General features: G+C 41.4%; 1 protein-coding gene across 1 annotated transcript in view; it reads right to left on the bottom strand.

The window, feature by feature from the left end:
• The window catches only part of PXDN (peroxidasin), an 81,635-nt gene extending 75,597 nt beyond the window's left edge, over nt 1-6,038 (bottom strand). Inside the window, exon 1 of the mRNA XM_058021012.1 lies at nt 5,753-6,038. Within this exon, the coding sequence (XP_057876995.1) occupies nt 5,753-5,970 (218 nt within the window). The 5' untranslated portion in view covers nt 5,971-6,038. The remainder of the gene's footprint in view (nt 1-5,752) is intronic.
• Between the last annotated feature and the right edge of the window lie 14,361 nt (nt 6,039-20,399).

The following is a 20,399-nucleotide window of genomic DNA, read 5'->3' as shown; positions in this document are numbered from 1 at the left end:
AACATTCAAATGTTAAGTATTTACTGCTTAAAAATGCATCTTAGTAAAACAAGATGAAAACAAGAAATTGTATTTATTCACTGTAATATACGACAATGTATTCCTCTGATGACAGTGTGTTAAGTGTACAGTAAGCTACTTGCAGCAAATGATGGATATGATTTTGTTCCATATATTTTCCCATTCTTCAGCAAAGGATTTGATGAGGGCTAGCACAGTTTTGAGATGACAAAAATATCTTCCCACCAGTGAATCCCGTGACTGGAAGCGAAGACTCGTTTGGGCCTTCTGTTGCAGCCCTCAGCAGCTTTGCCTCTGTCTCCCAGTAAATGTCAAACACTATCAGTGCTGTGCCCTTCTGCCCCCTGCTAATGGCCAAACACATTCTGCAAGCTCTGCAAATGTCTCCTTAACACACTCATGCCTTGGTCCTGGCTCGTTCCATCAGCAGTGCAACCAGACTGCCTGGGAATGGCTTCGGCAGGCTTTACCTCCTACACACTCTCCACAGCTGCTTTGCTGGGGAGGATTGGTATCTTTTGCAGTATCCACTTGATTTGTTGGGACTCAGGATGGGGTTTAATAGAGAGAAAACAACCATTTTTAGCAACAATTTACGCCCTTTGAAAGCTAATTTTTTAAAATCCCTTATGACTCCTTTGCCTAGTTTTTGCAAGTAGTTTCTTTCTGTTGAAAATTCCATGAAAACATTCTCATCTGAAAAATACTTTAAACTTTGGTTTAGACAAATATCAACATCTACATACAGACATTTCTGTATGAAATGTTTCTGTATGTTGTTTGAAAGGGGAAGGTGATCTTTATTGTCAACAGATGACTATTCAACACACTTGAGCTGGAGAAGGCACAAATAAATTAATAATCTGCCCAAACAGTAGCTAATAAATTCAGCTGTCTGACCAGTGGTGCCCACTGTTCATTTAGATGTCCTAGGCTGAGAGCAAGCAGCTATGACACAGGCCCAATAGTCTGAGGTTAGAAATTATCATTTCCAATAAAGGTGTCCCCTTCTGAGTGCCTGAGTTCTGCTCCAGGTACTATGAAGGAAGATGTAAGATAATTTTTATTGAAATAATCTTGTGTTTATCCTCCCCTGTTCTGTGTTGTTAAAGAAAATCATCACTGACACCTACTGCAGTTTGCTGCCCAAACAGGAGTGCCAATAGCTGTGTCAGTATTAAGTTATTTTCAAACCCTTCAAATAAATCTTCAGAATCTGTAGTTCTTTTTTTAATATTAAGTATGTATAAATCCCTGCATCTTGAGCAAAATCTTCTGGTGTGTTATGTCATGACTAACTCCTACATGCAAACTGATGTTTACCCATAAAGTGATCAAGTTTACTCATAGTCCACATTTGAGATTGCAATCCTTCACCCTGATGAGTTGTGTTTATTTTATTTGGTCTTAATTTTAATCTACTGGAATTTTTCTAAAAGGGTTTCAAAGATCTAACAGAACACAATGATCTTGTATTTTCAGATGAAAATGGGATGGTTGTTTGCAGGCTGAAAATGCATCATTTCAAATAGCAGATCTGCTAACAGCATGCAGATTTCTGCTGTGATAGCCCAGAGACTTCTGCACTCACAGTCTCCAAACACATCACCCATTTCATTTTCCTAAACATCTCTGCTAAGAGGTATAATGTTAGCACAAATCAACAATGAAATGTGAAATTTCATTATATTTCCATTACCCCTACCTCTTTAGTGATTCACATATTCTCCAAATAGATGTGATTTGTGTCATTTAGTGTTGTGGGGTTTTTATTTGTATTAAGACAGATACTCTTGGGAAGCCTCAATAATGGTTTTCACTGGCATTATGAACACACATTAGCTTCCACCAAAAGCTCTTATGGAAAGATGAAAAAAACATAAGTACTTTTACTCAGCTGTCCGGAAAATCACCATAGAATTAAATTACTAAAACTTCCCCCTTAGACATCTACAGTACAAACCAGAAATTAAAATACATTGATAAATGAGTAAATAAAAAAGTACACACCCTAAACTATCCAATATTGAGAATATGTTAGAATCATGTAACAAAAGCAGTAACATGCAACACAAACTTCAATTTCATTCAGAGCCTACCTTCAAAAGTTATTCAGCTGGAATGGCTGCAACTTAAGAAGTTCTATTAAAGTTTGATCACTTAAAATTATACTCTCATGTTGAAAAGGTGTTTTACTCGTAGCAGACATGCCGGTGTAATAATAATTACACCCAAAGTAATAATCACATAGCAAAGACAGAATGACTTATTTCAAAATTAAATCTTCTCCTCAATAATTTGCATGTCATTCTCAGTGCAAATGAAGTCCACTTTCTTTTGTGACAACTATTTTTTGTCAATTTTTACCTTTTCTGCTATTAACAGAACATTAGTTTCTTTTCTTGTTCAGTCTGTTAGACTCAAGTGCAGTGAATACAATTTTGTTTGTACAGCTAGCAAGAAACAAGAGAGCAATGAGGTGCTGCCAAGAAAAACTGTGAACAAATTTCAGTATTGGTCTGAGTATGTGTAGCTAGTCCTGTAGACAGGTTTGGATTTGGATTGTGTTTAGATACAAATAGTAACATATTGCATCAATATTTAAAGGTCTTCTGTCAGAATTATCAACAACACATACACGAAATTGCTCTAGAACACAGACATTCTCTAAAAAGTGTAAGACGGGATACAATTATGGGAGGGGGAGTGACCAAGAGGAGATACCAGAATTTTACATTCATCAACAGTTTAAAGGGTTTAATATAAATATGTTTCACCAATTTCTGTGAAAATAAGCACTCTGTATTTAGTCAGAGATGAAATGAAATTTCCATGATTGCATTTATGGCATTAAGTAGCTTTTCAAACCATTTTGTACACGGGTTTGCATTTTTAAGGGAAGTCGGCACAGGACTGGGATGCTGGCCCTCGTCCAAAAAAGTCCCAAATTGTCCCAGGTAAAAATTAAACCCCATGCTTATGCAAGGCTCCCTGAGCTCTTTCAAAACTGGCAGAACCCACCCTGCAGAAGCAATCTAAACCACGGTTCCGAGCCTGCAGCAGGGAAGGGGAAGTGCCAGAAAGTCGGAGGAGCAGGGGAGAGTGAGAAAATGTACAGCCAGAAGTAGCACTGGCAAGGTCAGCAACCAGAAATGTTATGAACAGCTTTCAAAAGAGAGCCTGAGATTGGGAGTAGACATTTTTGATATGTGGGAGAAAACACTTGGCTGCACCATTGGTCTGGGCCCCATGCTGCTTTAATCCATGTAACAAATGATATGTGAAGTAGAGCAAAGTCAATGCAGCTTCCAAAATGGGGCATTTTTCAGAAGCAGAACTCAGCAAAATACTTATAAACCAGGAAAAACTTAGGGTGATATTTTTTGACTAAATTACTCTGCACAGTCAATCTATGTTATAAGTAAGAAATAAAACAGATGAGAACGTGGAATTTATAAATGCCAGTAAAAATGGACTTAACCCATCAGCAATACACTTTGCAGGATTTCCTAAATTTTTGTTTGAAAGGGGAAGGTGATCAATTTAAATTAATTTATTATTTTTAATTATCTAACTATCAACACCACTACTAAAGAAAATACATTTAATATTCAGGCACCACTTGAAAGTCAAGCATTGAGAGTCAAACCAGAGATTAAATAACTGCTTACTTTCATACTTAAAAATGAAACTGTTCTTGAGTGTAGAAAGCCCTCTCTGGGTGATGGGCTACCTCTGTGAAGTGCAGTGTAGAACTACAGTTCAACATTGCAGGTAAGTAAGAAAAATGAGTGGTAATTCAGTGAGTACCTCAGACATGTAATAGTTATTCTGAAAGTACCTCCTACAGCTAAAACTAAGCAATTCATTTAAAACAGGTAAGCTATTTATGTATGATTGGTACCTTCAAACTACTGATTATTAAATCAATTGTACCATTGTTCTTTGTCCCAAAGACTCATATTGCCCAACTATCTTCTGACCCAGCTCCTTTGCATTCAGCAGAACTGTAGCAGAAGGAGTAACTGAGTATTTACAGATGTAATACTGCCTATTTCATCTGTAACAGTTCCCCAGTCAGTTGTTCAGAAAGGATAATACCCATCACTAGATGACCACTAGGTTTTGAAGAATGCTGGTCATCTGCAGGCATATTTTGAAAACAACCATTCTTTGTCAAGCTGGAAACATAAACTTCTTCTGCATTACTTCTTCAGCATGGTAGCTTGCCTTCTACCAGAATGATAATTCACATTTGGGATACCAGACAACTTGATATATTAGTGGAGTTAGACGAGTATAATGCTTGCATTGTTCACACATTCTCCTCTGACTCACTGCAAGATTATAAATACCCACCGTAAGGGGAGCTCCTCTCGGCGAGGTTTAATCTAATATTTTCTGCTGTTGCAGACCCTTCTACCTTTAAGACGAAACCAAGCCATTAAGACTTGACTCCACTCTAAGACTTTTTTGCTTTTTCATTTAAGATGATTCACAAAAACTAGCTTTACACGGTTTCCTGTAATCTCAAGGCAAAAGGTGTTCTGTAAATGTACTTTGTTTCAAATGTAAGAAACATTAACCACCCACTTCCTGTACTGTTCCCTAAAAGGTTTACAAGTACTGCAGGACTAATCCAATTCTGCCAAAAGCCTGCACTTCTTGCCAAAGAGGGACTCAGTTAATGCTAAATGACTGTACTCTTCACATTAAATAATAGTTGGAAGCTGAAACACAGCAAGGCTTTATAGACCCCTTTTGAAAATATCTGACAAAGTCACAAGTTAATTTATGACAGGAGGCCCCGCAGAAAATTCCCAGGGCCAAGCTCTGCTGAGCTTCCACGGCTGAGTGTGTGTAAGGAAAGGGCAGGGCTGGTGCCAAGAGCTTTCCGAGCCCAAGTAACATATAAGCAGGTCAGTGGAACAAATCTGTTCCTCTTAGTAAGCCACGAAACAAAATAGTGTGTGATGTTCATTTGGAACTTTGCCTTTATTGCAGGGAAATATGCCTGGAAAGGTAACTGCTTCAGTCAAATCAATGTGAATTAAATGTCAATCATTGTCAATACTGAAATTTATACCAGTGCAATCACACCCAAAACAGTGACCACAGGAACGGCATTTCAACTGACAAATTTGTTGTGCCTGAACTAACAAACTGGTTATAAACTAATGTTCGCAAATCCCTGCAGGAATCTGAGCCGGGTTCGTTTCCAGCAAGTCCAGGGCTTGTGTCCCGGTTTGCTCGTACATCCCCAACATGTCTAAGAATTGAGCAGAAAGTGTCACCGATGTCCCTGTCGATCCCTCTGCCGCCTGAAAATGCTTTTAAACAGGATACTAAGGAAGTACTGAAATCCTTCTAGGGACGAACTGTGCTGGGACACGGCACCCGCACGCTAACCAGAACACCCACCTCCAAGAGCCCGGCAGAGCCGGGGGCACCGCTCCGACCCGCGGGAGCCGGGCAGGGGCGCTCCGGGCACGGCGGGGCCGAGCGGGGCCGGGGGCGGCGGGCGCAGCCCCGGAGCAGCGCAGCGACGCCCGGGCCCCTCGGGCAGAGCCACGGCCGCGGGTCCGGCCCCCTCCCCCGACCGCAGACAAAGGGCTGAGGCTGCGCCGCCACCCTGCCCAGCGCCTCTCGTCCCAGGTATCCATCCCCTCCTCCCTCCCTTCCTGCCGCCCTCCCTGCCCCGGGCCCCGCGGCAGCCCCCGCCGGCACTCACAGGATGGTGGTCTGGGGCGACACGGCGGGGACGCTCTCCAGCATGAGATGCATGCAGCGCACCGTGGTGCGGAAGCAGAGGCAGCGGCTGGGGCACCACACGCTCCCGCGCTGCGGCGGCGGCTGCGCGGCGGCGGGGGCCAAGAGCCCCTCACTGCGGAGCAGCAGCAGCAGCAGCAGGCAGAGCCCGGGGGCGGCCGCCGCCTCGCACCGGGCCATGCTGCCGGGCGCAGGGCGAGGAGGAAGAAGAGGAGGAGGAGGAGGAGAGGGGCTCCTGCAGATCCGCGTCGCGGCCGCTCCGCTCCCGGCTGCCGCTCGGGTCGGCGGCGGGGCGATCCCGGCCCCGCGCGGGCTGGAGGAGGGGACGGCGCTGGGCCCGCCCCGGCCGGCGCAGCGATGGAGGGGCGGCCGCCCGAGGGGCTCCGCGCCGCCCTCCGCACGCACCGGGACCGAGCCGGCCGGGGCCGGGACCGGGGCCAGGGCCGGGGTCCGCCCGCCCCCCGGGCTGCTACTGCGGCTCCGCCGTGCGCGGAAGGGACAGCGTGGGAGTCCCTCTGAGCGGGACGGCACCCTGCGCCTCGGGAGAGGAGAGAAGGAAGGCAAAATGAGGGGACTGGGGAAGGGGAAAGAAAGGGTAAGGAGAGGAAAGGAGAACAGAAAGCAAAGAGAAAAGATGAGGACAAACAGATCAGGGAAAGAGAAACCCTTTTGGGAAGAACCAAGTCCAGCAAGCCAATTTCCATTTCTGCCCTGGTTTGAAAACCCACATACACAACCCTTGGACTGTTCTCTGTGACTTTGACTTTGACTTTGCTGAGCCAGGACAATCTGTTGGATTTGCCCTGAATTACTTTCTGGTGGTGGTTTTGGGTAAGTGGGTGCAGAGGCAAGGAGGTATAAGACCCACTAGAATGTCACGTAGAGGAATAATACTTGCAGCCACAGCTGACATGATCTTAACGCTTTCTCAAAACAAACCGTGCCTGAAAATAAAGCACAACCAAAAAAAAAAAAAACTAGATTGGCTTTGAAATTTCTAACATTGCCCTAAATACTTTGCCATTCTTACATGATGTCAGTCAGTCCTAAGCAGATCTATACCTTATCATCCACCCTTTGCCTATCCCAGGTGAGCACTGGTACAACATTTCTATGATGACATTAACAGTGATCACAACTAACCTATTATGTCTAACAACAACACATTCTCTTATAAGTAATGGATTCCAGCACCCCCAGTTCCACCTCAAAAATAAGCCATGGCACTTCTGCAGCATTACCTGAATCTCTTTTTCTTCAAGAAATAATGTAGAGGCCATTCTTGCCTAAAACTTAACTATAGTAATTCATGGAACAGATTGCTCAGGGAAGTTGTAGAATCCCCCTCACTGGAGATAACTGTCTGGATGCAATCCTGTTCCATGTGCTCTAGAACACCCTGTCTGAGCTGGTAGGTTGGACCACATCACTCATTGTGCTACCTTCCAACCTCCTCCACTCTGTGATTCTGTTATTCTGAATCTCACTGTGAAAACCTGTGTTTAGCTGTTTAGCCCATGAGTCTGGGAATTACTTTTGGACACTTTTTTTTTTCTTTTTTAACATCAAGTCAAATACCTTATCAAGAAAATCAGAGCATGGAAGTCTGCTGTGATGCTAGAAGTCACGAATGGGTCCATAATTAAAATACACTGAGATGATTCATTATATTTGACTGTGTTTTCCATGAGTCACTATGCCTCTTTCTCTAAAGCAACCCAACTGCTCCCTTCAGCACCCCAGTGGTTAACTGAGAGCCTGCGGGCTCAATCTGTGTCTGGAGGTAAGGAAGGCTTGCTGACTTGCCATCAGTATGATTACTGATTTTCTAGGGTGGTCAGAGACTCCTAGAAGAATCTTACCAGTTAGGTACACTTCTGCATTGGGTGCATTTCTAAATACTCTTGCAGGGCTGGGTTTAAATCCTCTATTTCAACATCTTAAATTGCTCAGAAACTCATATTCATCCCCATCAGCTGTTTTACAGCAGAAGATACCAATCTGAAGTAGAAGAGAATTTACAGAATAATCAGGTTAAAAAGTTTATCACTTCAATGTCAATTCGGCAAGCAGCTGCTATGTTATCACCTCTTCTGCATTTGTAATCAGTGTTGGGATATAAGCATGTCTTAATCTGAAAATTATATTTGTTTTGTTTTCCTGGTCCAGGAAAACCTCTGACACTTTTGACCCACAAAGTGGAAATGTTGGCACAATTAAGTTTTTGTTGCAGAAATGCCACTCCCTTTAGAGCATCTTGGCAGCTGTAAATCTGTCATCCTGCAGTGCCTGTACTGAAAGCAGCAGAACATCTGAGGTTAGATAATTAAACACAATCATAGAGAGATAGCACCAAATTGGGATATTTGTAGCATTTAGGAAAATATGATGACAGTTTACTTTGTGTAATTTTGGTGCTTTATGATGATATATTTTTCAGAAAAAAGTACATAGTTAAAATTATGTTTTCTACTGTTCTGAAAAGTTTTTAGCATTTGGGATCTTGATAGACTATTGTGCTATGCCTCAGAAGTATCTGTGCTATTACACCTGTAATTGTGACAGTGAGAATTAAAGTGCATAGATACTCTCATGGTCCTTAGGCAATTTAGATGTAACATGCTATAGCCTTTTTGCCATTTATTACATGCAACTTCCAGGCTCTTGGTGAATATGGTATTGATGCCTCATAAGTCATTTAAGTTAGCCTTTTTTTCATGCCGAGTTGAATCCAGAACAGTGAGGTGTTATGTTTATAGTTGGACTCAATGATCTTAAAGGTGATGTTTTCCTAAACAGTTCTATATTTTTATGATTTTAATATTCATTGCATGCTATTCTAAATTGCTGGCAGGGAAGACTTTGATAAATAAAACTTCCAAATGGTTTTGATATGTGTTTCTATTCTTAGCCAGTTTTTATAGAAGAATTTTTATAAAATGTGCAGGGTCATTTTTGTTGACCTTGCATATAAATATCCATGGGAAATTTGTCTTCTGTTTCCAATTTCTCTATTTGAAGAGTTGACCTAGCAAGAAAGAAAAAGAAAAGGAAAAACAATATGCTGGAAATGAGATATGTTTCTTTCCAAATGCTAGCAGAAATTATTACCTTATAGTTAGATATAGTGTAAATCTCCATTTGCTTTTAAAAGGTTCCTATCCATCTAACAAATTTTGTCAAATACTGCCACTTGCTGGTTTTATTCCATACCAGTAATTTAGTTTCATAGATTTTGCTTTGGTGAGGTACTAAAAAAAACTTTGTAAAAGATCAAATAGGTAATGCTTTTATATTTTGTTTTTCTAAAAATTCAGTATAAGAAATATATACTCAAATCCTCTTCAGTTTAGTTTATATCTCCATGTTAACATTCTATCTTCGGATATAAAATCAAACATTCTAGACATTTCAACATTTCTTCAGATAGCTGACAGTGAAAATGCTTTGCCTTGTCTCTAGCAGACAGTGAATCATGACTAGATCATTAATTAGAACCTTTGGGGCAATAATAATAGTAAGAGTTAAGAGGACCATATTGACAAGATCTTGAATGGAGCACCATAGAAATGTATACTTAAAGTGTTTTCATGATAATATACCAGCACAGGGATCTAAAGATTAAAAACATATGATTGTTGATTTTTTTAAAGGCAGAAAAAAAACTCAAACTGGTCTTGAAATCACATAATCTTCCTTTTATTTCTATTCTGTATGCCAAGTGAATGTCATAGAGTAGCTGGATGGCATGTCAGCAATTATTAAAATTCATAAATTCATAAGCATTTCTCAATTGTCCAGGAAAGCTTTAGGCTATGCTCAGATACATCATTCTTGAAACTCCCCATGCATCTCCACAGCCACATCTGTCAGAGGCAATGTAACTTCTCCGACCATGGCAACTTGAGGGTTTATGTTATCTGCTGGCACAGCAAAGAACATTGAGGATATTGTCTCCAAATACTCACAAATCCTTCTTCCTCTCAGTTGGGATAGTGATGTTGATATCTTTAAAAGCTGCCATTCTCCTTTCCTGAATCTATTATGAATTTATGGGGGAAGTTATTCCTGCACTGGCTCCATCATAAAAGATGTTCTGTCCAAGTTTGAACAAGAGTGTGCCTAGCTGTGGAATGTGATAACTTTATTTGCCTGGTGACTTGCAGACACCTGAACAAGTGTTGCTAGTTTCTTTATAATAATAAATTCTTGTGACTGAAAAAACAAAAGGAAATCTTGTCTTCCAAGTTACCTTTGAATCTTCGCTTCAACCAGACTACCTGATATTAGTGAATGTGTTCAAGGAAAGATGCTTACTGTGTCTTAAATCAAACAGTACAACTTACATTTGCTACATATTTCTGTTCTTCCAGACAATGCATTTTAATGTGTCCTCCCTTTCAAAGGGACAGTTTGTTACATGCAGGAAATGGACCTTGCCTACCCCATATCTGATATTTAGCAAAATAAACCATAAGCTTGGTTTTTTTACCAGCTGTGCAATAAGGATCTGTTAGACCTAATTCCTTTGGTTTGATTCCACACAACTCTCACAGGTAACACAGTAGAGGTAAAAAACTTACCAACCTGCACTGACTAGTGAAGACAGGCTTGAAAAGTAGCACAGGAGGAGAACCTATTTTTATCCTTCTGGCTTTTTTAATTATATGCTAAAAAATACTGAATAAAATAAATAATATTAAGCTCTGCTTTGGCAAGCCACTTAAAATGCAGAGAAACATGGCCAGCCAACATACAATGGAAGAGTTTGCCTGTGATGATAAATAAAAATAAGAAAACTCCCCTGAAGAGACTTTCCCAAAGGAAAATGTACTTGAACCAATGAGCTCCTGTTTTCCCACAGAGTAATTTTCCTTAATATCAGCATAGCGGGAAATTGGGTGTTATTAGTTTAATCCCTCGACTACACTGAGGAAATACCTCACCCAGAAGAGATTCCAGGCTGTGATTTGTTCTGCAGCTGTGCCTGGAGGCCTCAGAGGGTCAGAGCCACCAGCCACATGTTTACAATCATAAATAAAACCAAATGCCCTCACTGAACACAGACAAATGCTGTGGGATTGTGCCCACTTCCCAGTGGGCACTGGGCTGATCCTGGGCACCTTGAGCCCAGGGGCCTGGCTCTTGGGGTGCTGGGACAATCTGGGAAGAGCAGAGCTGGTCCCTGGGCAGAGGGAGCTGCTGTGGGGAAGGCCAGAGCCCCTGTGAGGCCAAGCAGACCTGCTTCTAAACAAAACTGCCTTTTCACAGAATCACAGAATCACAGAATCACAGAATTTTCAAGACTGGAAGGGACCTATAAGATCATCTAGTCCAGCCGATGTTCTAACTGTTCAACTAGATCATGGCAGCAAGTGCCACATCCAGTCTTTTTTTAAATTCTTCAAGGGATGATGCCTCCACCACCTCACTGGGTAAATGATTCCAGTTTCTGACCACTCTTTCTGTGAAGTATTTTCTTCTTACTTCTAACTTACATCTACCTTGACGCAACTTGAGACTGTGTCCTCTTGTTCTATCCGTTGTCGCCCGGAGAAAGAGGCCGACCCCCAGCTCACTACAGCCACCCTTCAGGAAGTTGTAGAGAGTGATGAGGTCACCCCTTAGTCTCCTTTTCTCCAGGCTGAACAACCCCAGCTCCCTCAGTCGCTCTTCATATGGCTTGTGTTCCAAGCCCTTTATTAGTTTCGTTGCTCTCCTCTGGACACGCTCAAGTAACTCGACGTCCCTCCTGAAGTGAGGGGCCCAGAACTGGATGCAATACTCTAAGTGAGGCCTCACCAGTGCCGAGTACAGGGGAAGAATGACCTCTCTGTTCCTGCTGGCCACTCCATTTCTGATACTGGCCAGGATGGCATTGGCCCTCTTGGCTACCTGGGCACACTGCTGGCTCATATTCAATCGACTGTCAACCAGCACCCCCAGGTCCCTTTCCACCTGGGCACTATCCAGCCACTCCATCCCCAGCTTGTATCGGTACAGGGGATTATTATGGCCGAAGTGCAATACTCGGCACTTGGACTTATTGAAGCTCATCCCGTTTGATTCTGTCCATATGTCCAGCCTTTCCAAGTCTCTCTGAAGAATCCTACACCCCTCTAATTGATCTACACTCATTCCCAATTTGGTATCGTCAGCGAAACTACTAATAAAAGACTCTAAGCCCTCATCCATATCATCAATAAAAATATTGAACAAAACTGGTCCCAACACAGACCCCTGAGGGACACCACTGGTGACTGGTTGCCAGCTGGATGTGACACCATTCACCAGCACTCTCTGGGCCCGGCCATCCAGCCAGTTCTGAACCCAGCAAAGGGTATTCCTATCCAGACCACGACCAGCTAGCTTGTGTAGGAGTATGCTATGGGATACAGTGTCGAAGGCCTTGCTGAAATCCAGAAAAACAACATCTACAGCCTTCCCTGCATCCACTAGCCGGGTTACCTGGTCATAAAAAGTGATCAGGTTAGTTAGACATGATTTACCCCTCCTAAATCCGTGCTGGCTGGGTCTGATACCCTGGCCATCCTGCAAATTTTGCATGATGGCACGTAATATGAACTGTTCCATTATTTTGCCAGGTATAGATGTTAGACTGACTGGTCTATAATTGCCAGGATCATCCTTTGCGCCCTTTTTGTGAATGGGTATCACATTGGCCAGCTTCCAGTCATCCGGAACCTCACCACTAATCCATGACTGTTGGTAAATGATAGAGAGTGGCTTTGCAATCTCATTTGCCAACTCTCTCATCACCCTGGGGTGGATCCCGTCTGGTCCCATAGATTTGTGAATGTCCAAACATTTCAATAGTTCTATAACTGCCTCTTCTTGGATAATGTGGGGACCATTCTGTTCCCTAAAACCATCTACCAGTCCAGACGGACGGGAGTCTTGAGGGCAAGTCATCTTCTCTTTCCAGCCCATTCCCACAGCCCAAGCAGACCTGCTTTTAAACAAAAGTGCCATTTCCAGCCCATGCCCATCCCCACAGCCCTGCCCACACATCCCAGGCTGTGCCGGGCGCTGGTTCCCCCATGGGGCTGATCCCAAGCCCAGCCCAGAGGGAGTGGCAGGAGGAACAGGCCCCAGCCATGGGCATAGGGAATCCTAGGAAGGATCCTGGAGGCAGTGCTGTTCAACTCTCCAGAGCAGTGTAGACGTTTTCTGTTCTCAATTTTAAATGAATGAGCATAATCAGGAGAAACAGAGGCAGCAATCAAAGGAGGAGGCTTTCTGCCACAGCTGGTGCAGGTGAGGTGCCACCTGTGAGGAAGGACACATCCTCTTCTGCCTTACCAGATCAAAGGGGATAACAAAAAGCTAGAAGAAGGAACACCAAGATGCCCAACGGCCTGGAGTACGTGACTGTGAGCACAGACTGAGGGATCTGGGCTTATTTCATCTGGTGAAGTTTGGTTAAGGTTGTGATCCAAAAGCAACCTGTGACACTTGGAAGAGAAAGTACCAACTTTGATATAACAAAGCAATTTTTTGCAGTGGCAGATGATATAATAGCAGTGATATAGGTGTAATAGTTATAAATTGCAGTTTGAGAAATTTAGGTTAAATGCTGTGTAAAAATACTTTTTTCTAGGATGGCAGTGTGGCACGAACACAGGTTACATGGTAATGCTGGGAATCCTCTTTCTGAGACATTCTCAAGATTTGGTTAGACAAAGCCATGGCTGCTATGAGACATTGCTGGCAATAGCCCTTACCTCAGCAGGAGACTGGCCAGGAGGTCTGCAGACATCCCCTCCAGGCATCATCTGGTTTTTTCATCACCTGACTTACCCTTTGGCAATGACACCTCACTGTTAACAACTGCTGAGCTTGCTTGGGCACAATGCCTCACAAGCTTAAAGGGTGAGTCATGAGCAGCTTCACCAAAATGACACAATCTAGGACAGGAATGGTCTGATCTTTTCATCATGACCTTAGCTTCCAGTGAAATGCAAGAGTTTGTCTGGAGCAAAATAATTTTTCCATAGTTTGATTGCAGCAATAGTTTTACAAAGGTCTTTGGAAAATCAGAAGTAATGCAATACTTAACAGGACATTCAGAAAAAGATATATTTTTCCATATAGATGTTTGTGTTTAAAAATAGAAAGATGTAGTTTCTCAAACTTTCAGGTCAAATACCAAGGTGCACCAAGAGGCAAGAGGGTGTGTTCAGCTAGGTTGTCTGAGGTTGAGGCTATCACAGACCTCCCTTAATTCATCCATGCTTTCCAGGCTGATCAAAGCCAATATGAGTGTTCAGCCAGGGTGGGCCAGCTCAGTCCTGTTCTCTCCCTAAGGGCACTTTCAGTGTCCTCTAATTGCTCCCGGATTGACTAATTGCTGTTTGATCTTCCTCCAATAGTCACCTTTGATGTTCTGTTGTTTGTTGCAGTCTCTGGTTAGAATTAAGCAATTTTAGAGAGTAAGACAGTCCTGTGAACGGGAATGCAGACAAATAAGTTCTAAAAAGAGAACAAAACAAAACAATGTTTTTCGCCCCAGGGCATTGTCACAATGTCAGTGAAATCGGGGGGGGGGGGGGGGTCTTGATTTGTAACTCAGGTGTCATGACCAAAATATCACACTTGCAGCCGTGCTCTTTCCTGTTGGCCCTTGAATTTATAATGACCTGCCAAGGCAAAACAGCCATTCCACATGCAAGACTTAGATAAGAGTAAGAATAACAGAGTGTGCTAAATTAGCAAATGGAGAAAAAAATTCACTACTAAAACCTGTAGTAATATGGGCACCTTTTGCATGCAAATCAGTGTAATGTACAATTCTCTTCAGTTGCACAGACAGTAATCTTATTCTCCATGATCCTTGCTGTACATGTTCCACTGGCCTCCACTCATCCTCATCTGCTTGTCCCATGTCATCCACAAAATAGACGTTTGGCTGCTTCAGTTCCTTTCTCTCTTTTTGCATAGATTGGGGAAAGCATAATTTGTTCCCATCCAATTCTGACTGAAAGTAGCAGTATCTTCAAAATATGAGTTAAGGCTCTATTATTTATCCTTATTATTTGAAAGTTAGGTGGAAGAATTTTAGAAAATTATCAAATTTTATATTTTTTCTGCTGATTTTTTTCTGATTTTGTTTGCTTTTCTTTCATTGCCAATTCTCATTCTATTCTCATTCTCATTTTTCTAGCAGAAAAGCCAAAACAGCTCTTAGGTAGTAATAAGTTTGAAAGAGACAAGATTGTTGTTTGATTTTATTGCTTTTCTGTTGTTGTTGTTTCCTGAAAAAAGCAAAATATTTGAAAACCCCAGTGCAATTAAGATGTCCTGTTCTGCAGAGAAACAGACCACAAGAGACCTTGTCCTCATTAACAAGTATCTATTAAGAAGCTGGCAGCTGGCAGGCATTTTAGTACAAAATACTAGCTTTTAAATGGAAAAAAAATATCCCTGGATCATTTGTAAGACCAATAGGAACAACATACTTCTAATATTTATTTGCAACTTTTTTCAGTGGCACCAGAATTGAAAGGACACAGTCATTATTTTTCCATTTCAAACTTTATTTACTTTATTTTTTCATCCTTCTTCATGCTTTCCTTGTCGCTTCTCTTCAATGCACAAGGTTTTTAGGTCTTAGATTAAAAACAAAACATTAGAAGGTTGTTGAGTGATTCCTAATTTCATTTCTATTTTTGAGTCATGGGCTTCATTTTATTTGACTCTTATAAATTTGTGTTATTGAAAAATACCAAGAAAGGTGAACCCTGTGGCACAAGGGTCGCGCCTTTGTGCGAGTGCAGGGCCCCGGAGCAGTCAGTGTTTGAGAGACTTGGAGCAGAGAGCTGGAGTTCCTTCTCAGAGAGGGTTTGGGGAGCCCCCTAGGACCAGGGGGCACAAGCCAGGACTAACCCAATGACACAGAACGCTGTTGGTTAGCTTGGAAGCAAGGACATGCTTGCAAGGAGCTTGTGAGAACACCTGAAAAATCTTTTTATTTCTCTTCCAGCTGCTTAAAAAAAAAACCTCCTCCTACTTTTGTTAAAAACCTGTCTTTTTCTATGTTTAAAATAGTTTTGGTCTTCTTTTGGAAAAGAATTCTTAGGCAGACTCTTTTCAAAGCCAGCTCAGGGCCTTGCCACACTCACATTTTGCAGTCCTGCTCATTACAGTCATACTTCTTCTTGACTGCAGTGAGATTTGGAGAAAGAACACTTGGAACATTTAAAACAGATCATTTAATAGATGAGTACTGTTATGAGTATATATGCTGCTATATGCCATTATTGGTGGCATATATACTTTACCTTTTTGTTTTACCTTTTTTATTTTACCTTTTATCTATGTTTTACCTAAATTTACCATTTTTATTTTGCCTTTTATCTATGGATTTGTTTGTCATGAATGTTTAACTGTGTATCAGATTCCTTAGGAAATAGTGGGTGAATTCAAACGGCAGCTCAAAAAATCAAGGTAAAATCAAGGTTTATCCAGGATTTTCAAAGGGAAGCATGTGAGAAAAATGACTTCCCAAGGTGTTGATCATCTCTGTTCAGACAGCTGCTGATCATGTGTGGACAAGATGCACCATGGAGTGTTTTCATGATTCCTATCTACAGATGAGATCACCTCCTGTGCAGTGCTAGCAGCCTCGCCTGAGCCAGCACATCCAAGGAGAGGTGCAACCTTTGCCATGAATATTGCTATCACTTCTTGCTTATTTACCCACCTACCCTGAAAAAGTCCCTTTTCATGCCAGTCAGTTCAAAATGGCTTATAATTATACATTCCCAAAAGTTATGACTACAAAAACTTAGCAGTTCTGCTGATACTGCAATATCTGTTTTTAGACATACCACATTTTGCTCTTGGTTTTAAGTATTTTGTATCAGCTGTCCTGCAGTAAATGCTATTTCTTAAAAAAGATAATTCCTTTCTCTCTCTTGGAATGAATTATTCTTCCAGACAGTATGCTCTAGACCTTACTCATGGGATAGAAATTCAGCTTAAGTAATTTTCAGAAATTGTCCTCACATGCATTCTGATAACAATAGATGGTGCAAATGAGAAAGAGTGAAATAACTACAAGGGAATTTTCAGAAGATAATTTTTTTTGTAAAGGACCATATAACTAAGCAGATGAGAATCAGAGAAATTGGCACCTGATAGAAAGAAGTTTCTCCTGAATAGGCTTGAATTGGTTAAATTAGCTGCTATTACTGTTACCATGCCATTTTCCCAGGAGGAGCAGCAAAACTAGATTTTACTGTGAACTTTTCTCTTTTGTAGTTTTCTGAAAGTGTTAGTGATATAAAAAAAAAAATCTTTTTTGGTCCAAGAGGTATAGCGCAGAAATGGCTCTCCATTTTTTCTTAGGAAAATAGAGTTTTGGGGTATCAGCATTTTTAATCAGAGATTAACTCTACATATGTATCTGGAAACATGGACATGAGAGATTAACAGGTATCATGTCATGTGTAGTCAGAAAAGCTGAAATATCTATTTTAGCAATAAAGGTTAGATATTACTGATATCTGAGCAAGACCTTACTTCTGTCTAGGCCTGAACATGTTGGTGGAGGTGTTAACAATGATCTGCTTAAATATGAATGTGGCTCACACATCTTGGACATCCATCTGGGCTGAGTCCCAGGGCTCCAAGGCATGATTGTGGATTTTGTGAAGTAGCACACTTCACAATTAAGGATTATATGCACATGTGCACACACTAGTCTTTCATGTTAATGTTACAAAAAAAAAGAAATTTTCAGTTTCATGCACACAGAGAATCTCCTTAAAATGTCTCAAGCAAGGACAAGGTGGTCCATACAGAAAACAATTTCTGTCTGAAAATCTGTTTCCATTTTGTTAACATCTCCTTAATGTGTAAATCCAGTAATGACTTCCATTCTCTCATTATAAAGGCCATGGTCAGTGAAAAACTGAATAAAAGCAATTCCAGATGTTAGAATGGTCAGCTTGTTCTTTATAAGCCATATTATTTTCTAGCTCCATACTGTTCAGATACCATTGAATTTAGCACATTTACTTCTATTAATTGAAATAACAAACCAATTTAAATATAACCACAGCCTTCTCATAATCATTACCAAAAAATGGAAAAAACATACTGCCTTTTGAATTGTTCCTATTATAAGTAATGGCTAGATATAAATTTATGCCTCACTTTCATAACAAATAACCACAGGAAAGGATATAAACCAGAAGTGTTCCCTAAAGCATAGTTTGAAGCAGTTAGTGCTGCTGTCAGCCCAGTGAAGCCTTTGCTGCAGCTGCTGCTCTCCCCAAAGCTGCTGCAGGTATTGCTGCCCCTGGGAGCGCTCGGTGCCGGCAGCCCCAGAGCCACGGGTGAGGGAACAGCAGGACAAGCATCACCAGAGCAGCCAGGAGCAAGGGAAGTCCTCCCGTGAGGCTTGATCTGACAAGATCTTACAAAGATAACCTGGCCTGAGGTTCTGTCCTTCAGGGGGATATTCACTTTCTTTAAGTGTCAAAGGGAAAGTGGGTGCTTGAGCAAAGTAACCGGTACCCACAAATGCAGCTCGTCCGACATACGGAGTGTTTCAGGGCTGAAGACAGAAACTTCATCAGTCACCTCCACAGCACAGCTGGTTGCTCCTCAGACCTATGCTCAATGTCAGTGTGTGCAGCTCTAATGTTTGGTGTGCAGTAGGAGACAGGTGTTCTTAGTGAAGCAGTTTGACTTTTCAGTCTTAAGAGTTTCTTATTTTCAGATCACAAAAGCCAGACTCGTCTAAAGCTAATTTAAGGTTAAAGCTTCTCTCATTGACTGCCTGAGTCATGTTGCAAAAGTATCAAAACCTTTGGACAGGGCAGAGTCCAGGGCATAATGCAAAGACAAGGAGTAAGTGCAAGTGTCAATGGGTGAATATCAGAAAAACTTAATTACTTCTGAGAAACACCCACTTGGCATGTCTGTGGCATCCTCTCGCTCCACTGTACCCTGTATTCTTTTCCTTCTTGAAAGGGCTGTACATTATTTCATCACGAGTGTTCCTATCTTTTTTTTCTACTTGCTCAAGTTGTATGTCTGCATTTTTGATGGTCTGATAGTCCTGTTTCTTTTACTTCTTACTGACCATGTTTACTTGTTCTGCAGCTTCTTTTTGTGTGTGTGTTTTGATCCTTTCCCAGACAGTTGGGCTAATCATGCTTTTTGGAGGCATTTGCAAGAGAAGTGATTTTAAATGTACAGTCAGTCAATCTGGAGAACCCCCAAATTATTCCTTATCATTCATGAGAGGTAGTGAAGAAAATCAAGTCTACTCTCAGCTGGGTTAAATGTTCTGCTTAGAGATCAATTTCAATCCATTGAAAAAAGTGCCTGTAATGAAAACTCTTCCTCTAGACTTAGATCTGTTTTTCGCCACAAAAAGTGCTGAATGAATAATTGATTGCACATGCTCCATTCCACATCTTCCCCACTGCTTTATGAGGAAGTAAAACTCTATATTTAGTAGTGACAAGACAGACCTCAAAGTTATTTGTGCACACAGTTTCTAACATAGTTTTTGTCTTTTTGGTACTACTGAAGCACATAATCCCATTAGTGATTTGAAACAACAAAACCAGAAATGACCAAGACCAGAAGACTGGTCAGCACAGAAATGATACATTATACATAAAGAACTTGATGGTATGATGGACTAAATAGAAAGGCAAGGTTAGAAATTACTTAAAGATAACAGATTTTTTTTTATCCATTACAAAACTTGATAAAAATGTAGCAGTTGGTCACAGGTCTAAGAGCTGTCAGTGAATGATCAAGAAAAAGCAAAATGTAATACAAGGATGTAGTGACATGCAAAGTATTTTGGGGCAATAGGAACAGAGAGGTCTAGTGTTATTTATGAAGACATTGTTTGGGATACTGGGCACAGGAGGCTCAAGAAGGACTGAGTCAAAAAAGTTCAAGAAGGATTAAGTCCACAAGCACAGAGAATAGCCTGTTCATCAAAACAATGGAAAAATGGTCCTACAAGACCAGAGGAATTGGCTTATATCCTTTGGCAAAAGGATTTGTCAGAAGAGATACTGATGTTGGCAGGAGACAGAAGAAGGGAGTGGCATTAACTACTTCACTGCTCATCTGACTACTAATGCAGAGAACATGATGCCTATATGTACTCTGCATCATACATGGTGTACTGAGATTTGAAACACAGCTATCCTCCAAATGTTCACTTTTTTCATCTGTTCACCTCTTGCTGTTTCTCATTCTTTTTTTGAGCTTTGCTGGTTCGTTGTGGTTTTGGTTTTTTTCCTATAAAAAGTCTCACAGTTGGAGGTATCAAATTCTAATACGAAAATAACTTCTATAGCTGCATATGATCATAGTGTCTTAAGGTTAGAAAATGGATCATATAGGAATGATTAAGATTAAAATTTTGCATGTGATGCTGAAGAAGACCAGATTTTCTGAAATGTTCCACATCTTACCTACAAAAACATTTGTATCACATTGTGTATATGTGCAGATTATCTTCCTCTTTCTTGCAGTGATTTCTGTGGTTGACTGCATGGCTTTTCCTGCCCTCCTGTTCTGCACTCTGCTGTGCAAAGTGTCCTGGGCCC

The sequence above is a fragment of the Melospiza georgiana genome, chromosome 3 (genome assembly GCF_028018845.1).
Source record: "Melospiza georgiana isolate bMelGeo1 chromosome 3, bMelGeo1.pri, whole genome shotgun sequence".
Taxonomy (NCBI): domain Eukaryota; kingdom Metazoa; phylum Chordata; class Aves; order Passeriformes; family Passerellidae; genus Melospiza; species Melospiza georgiana.
This window is presented reverse-complemented; position numbering and strand designations above follow the sequence as displayed.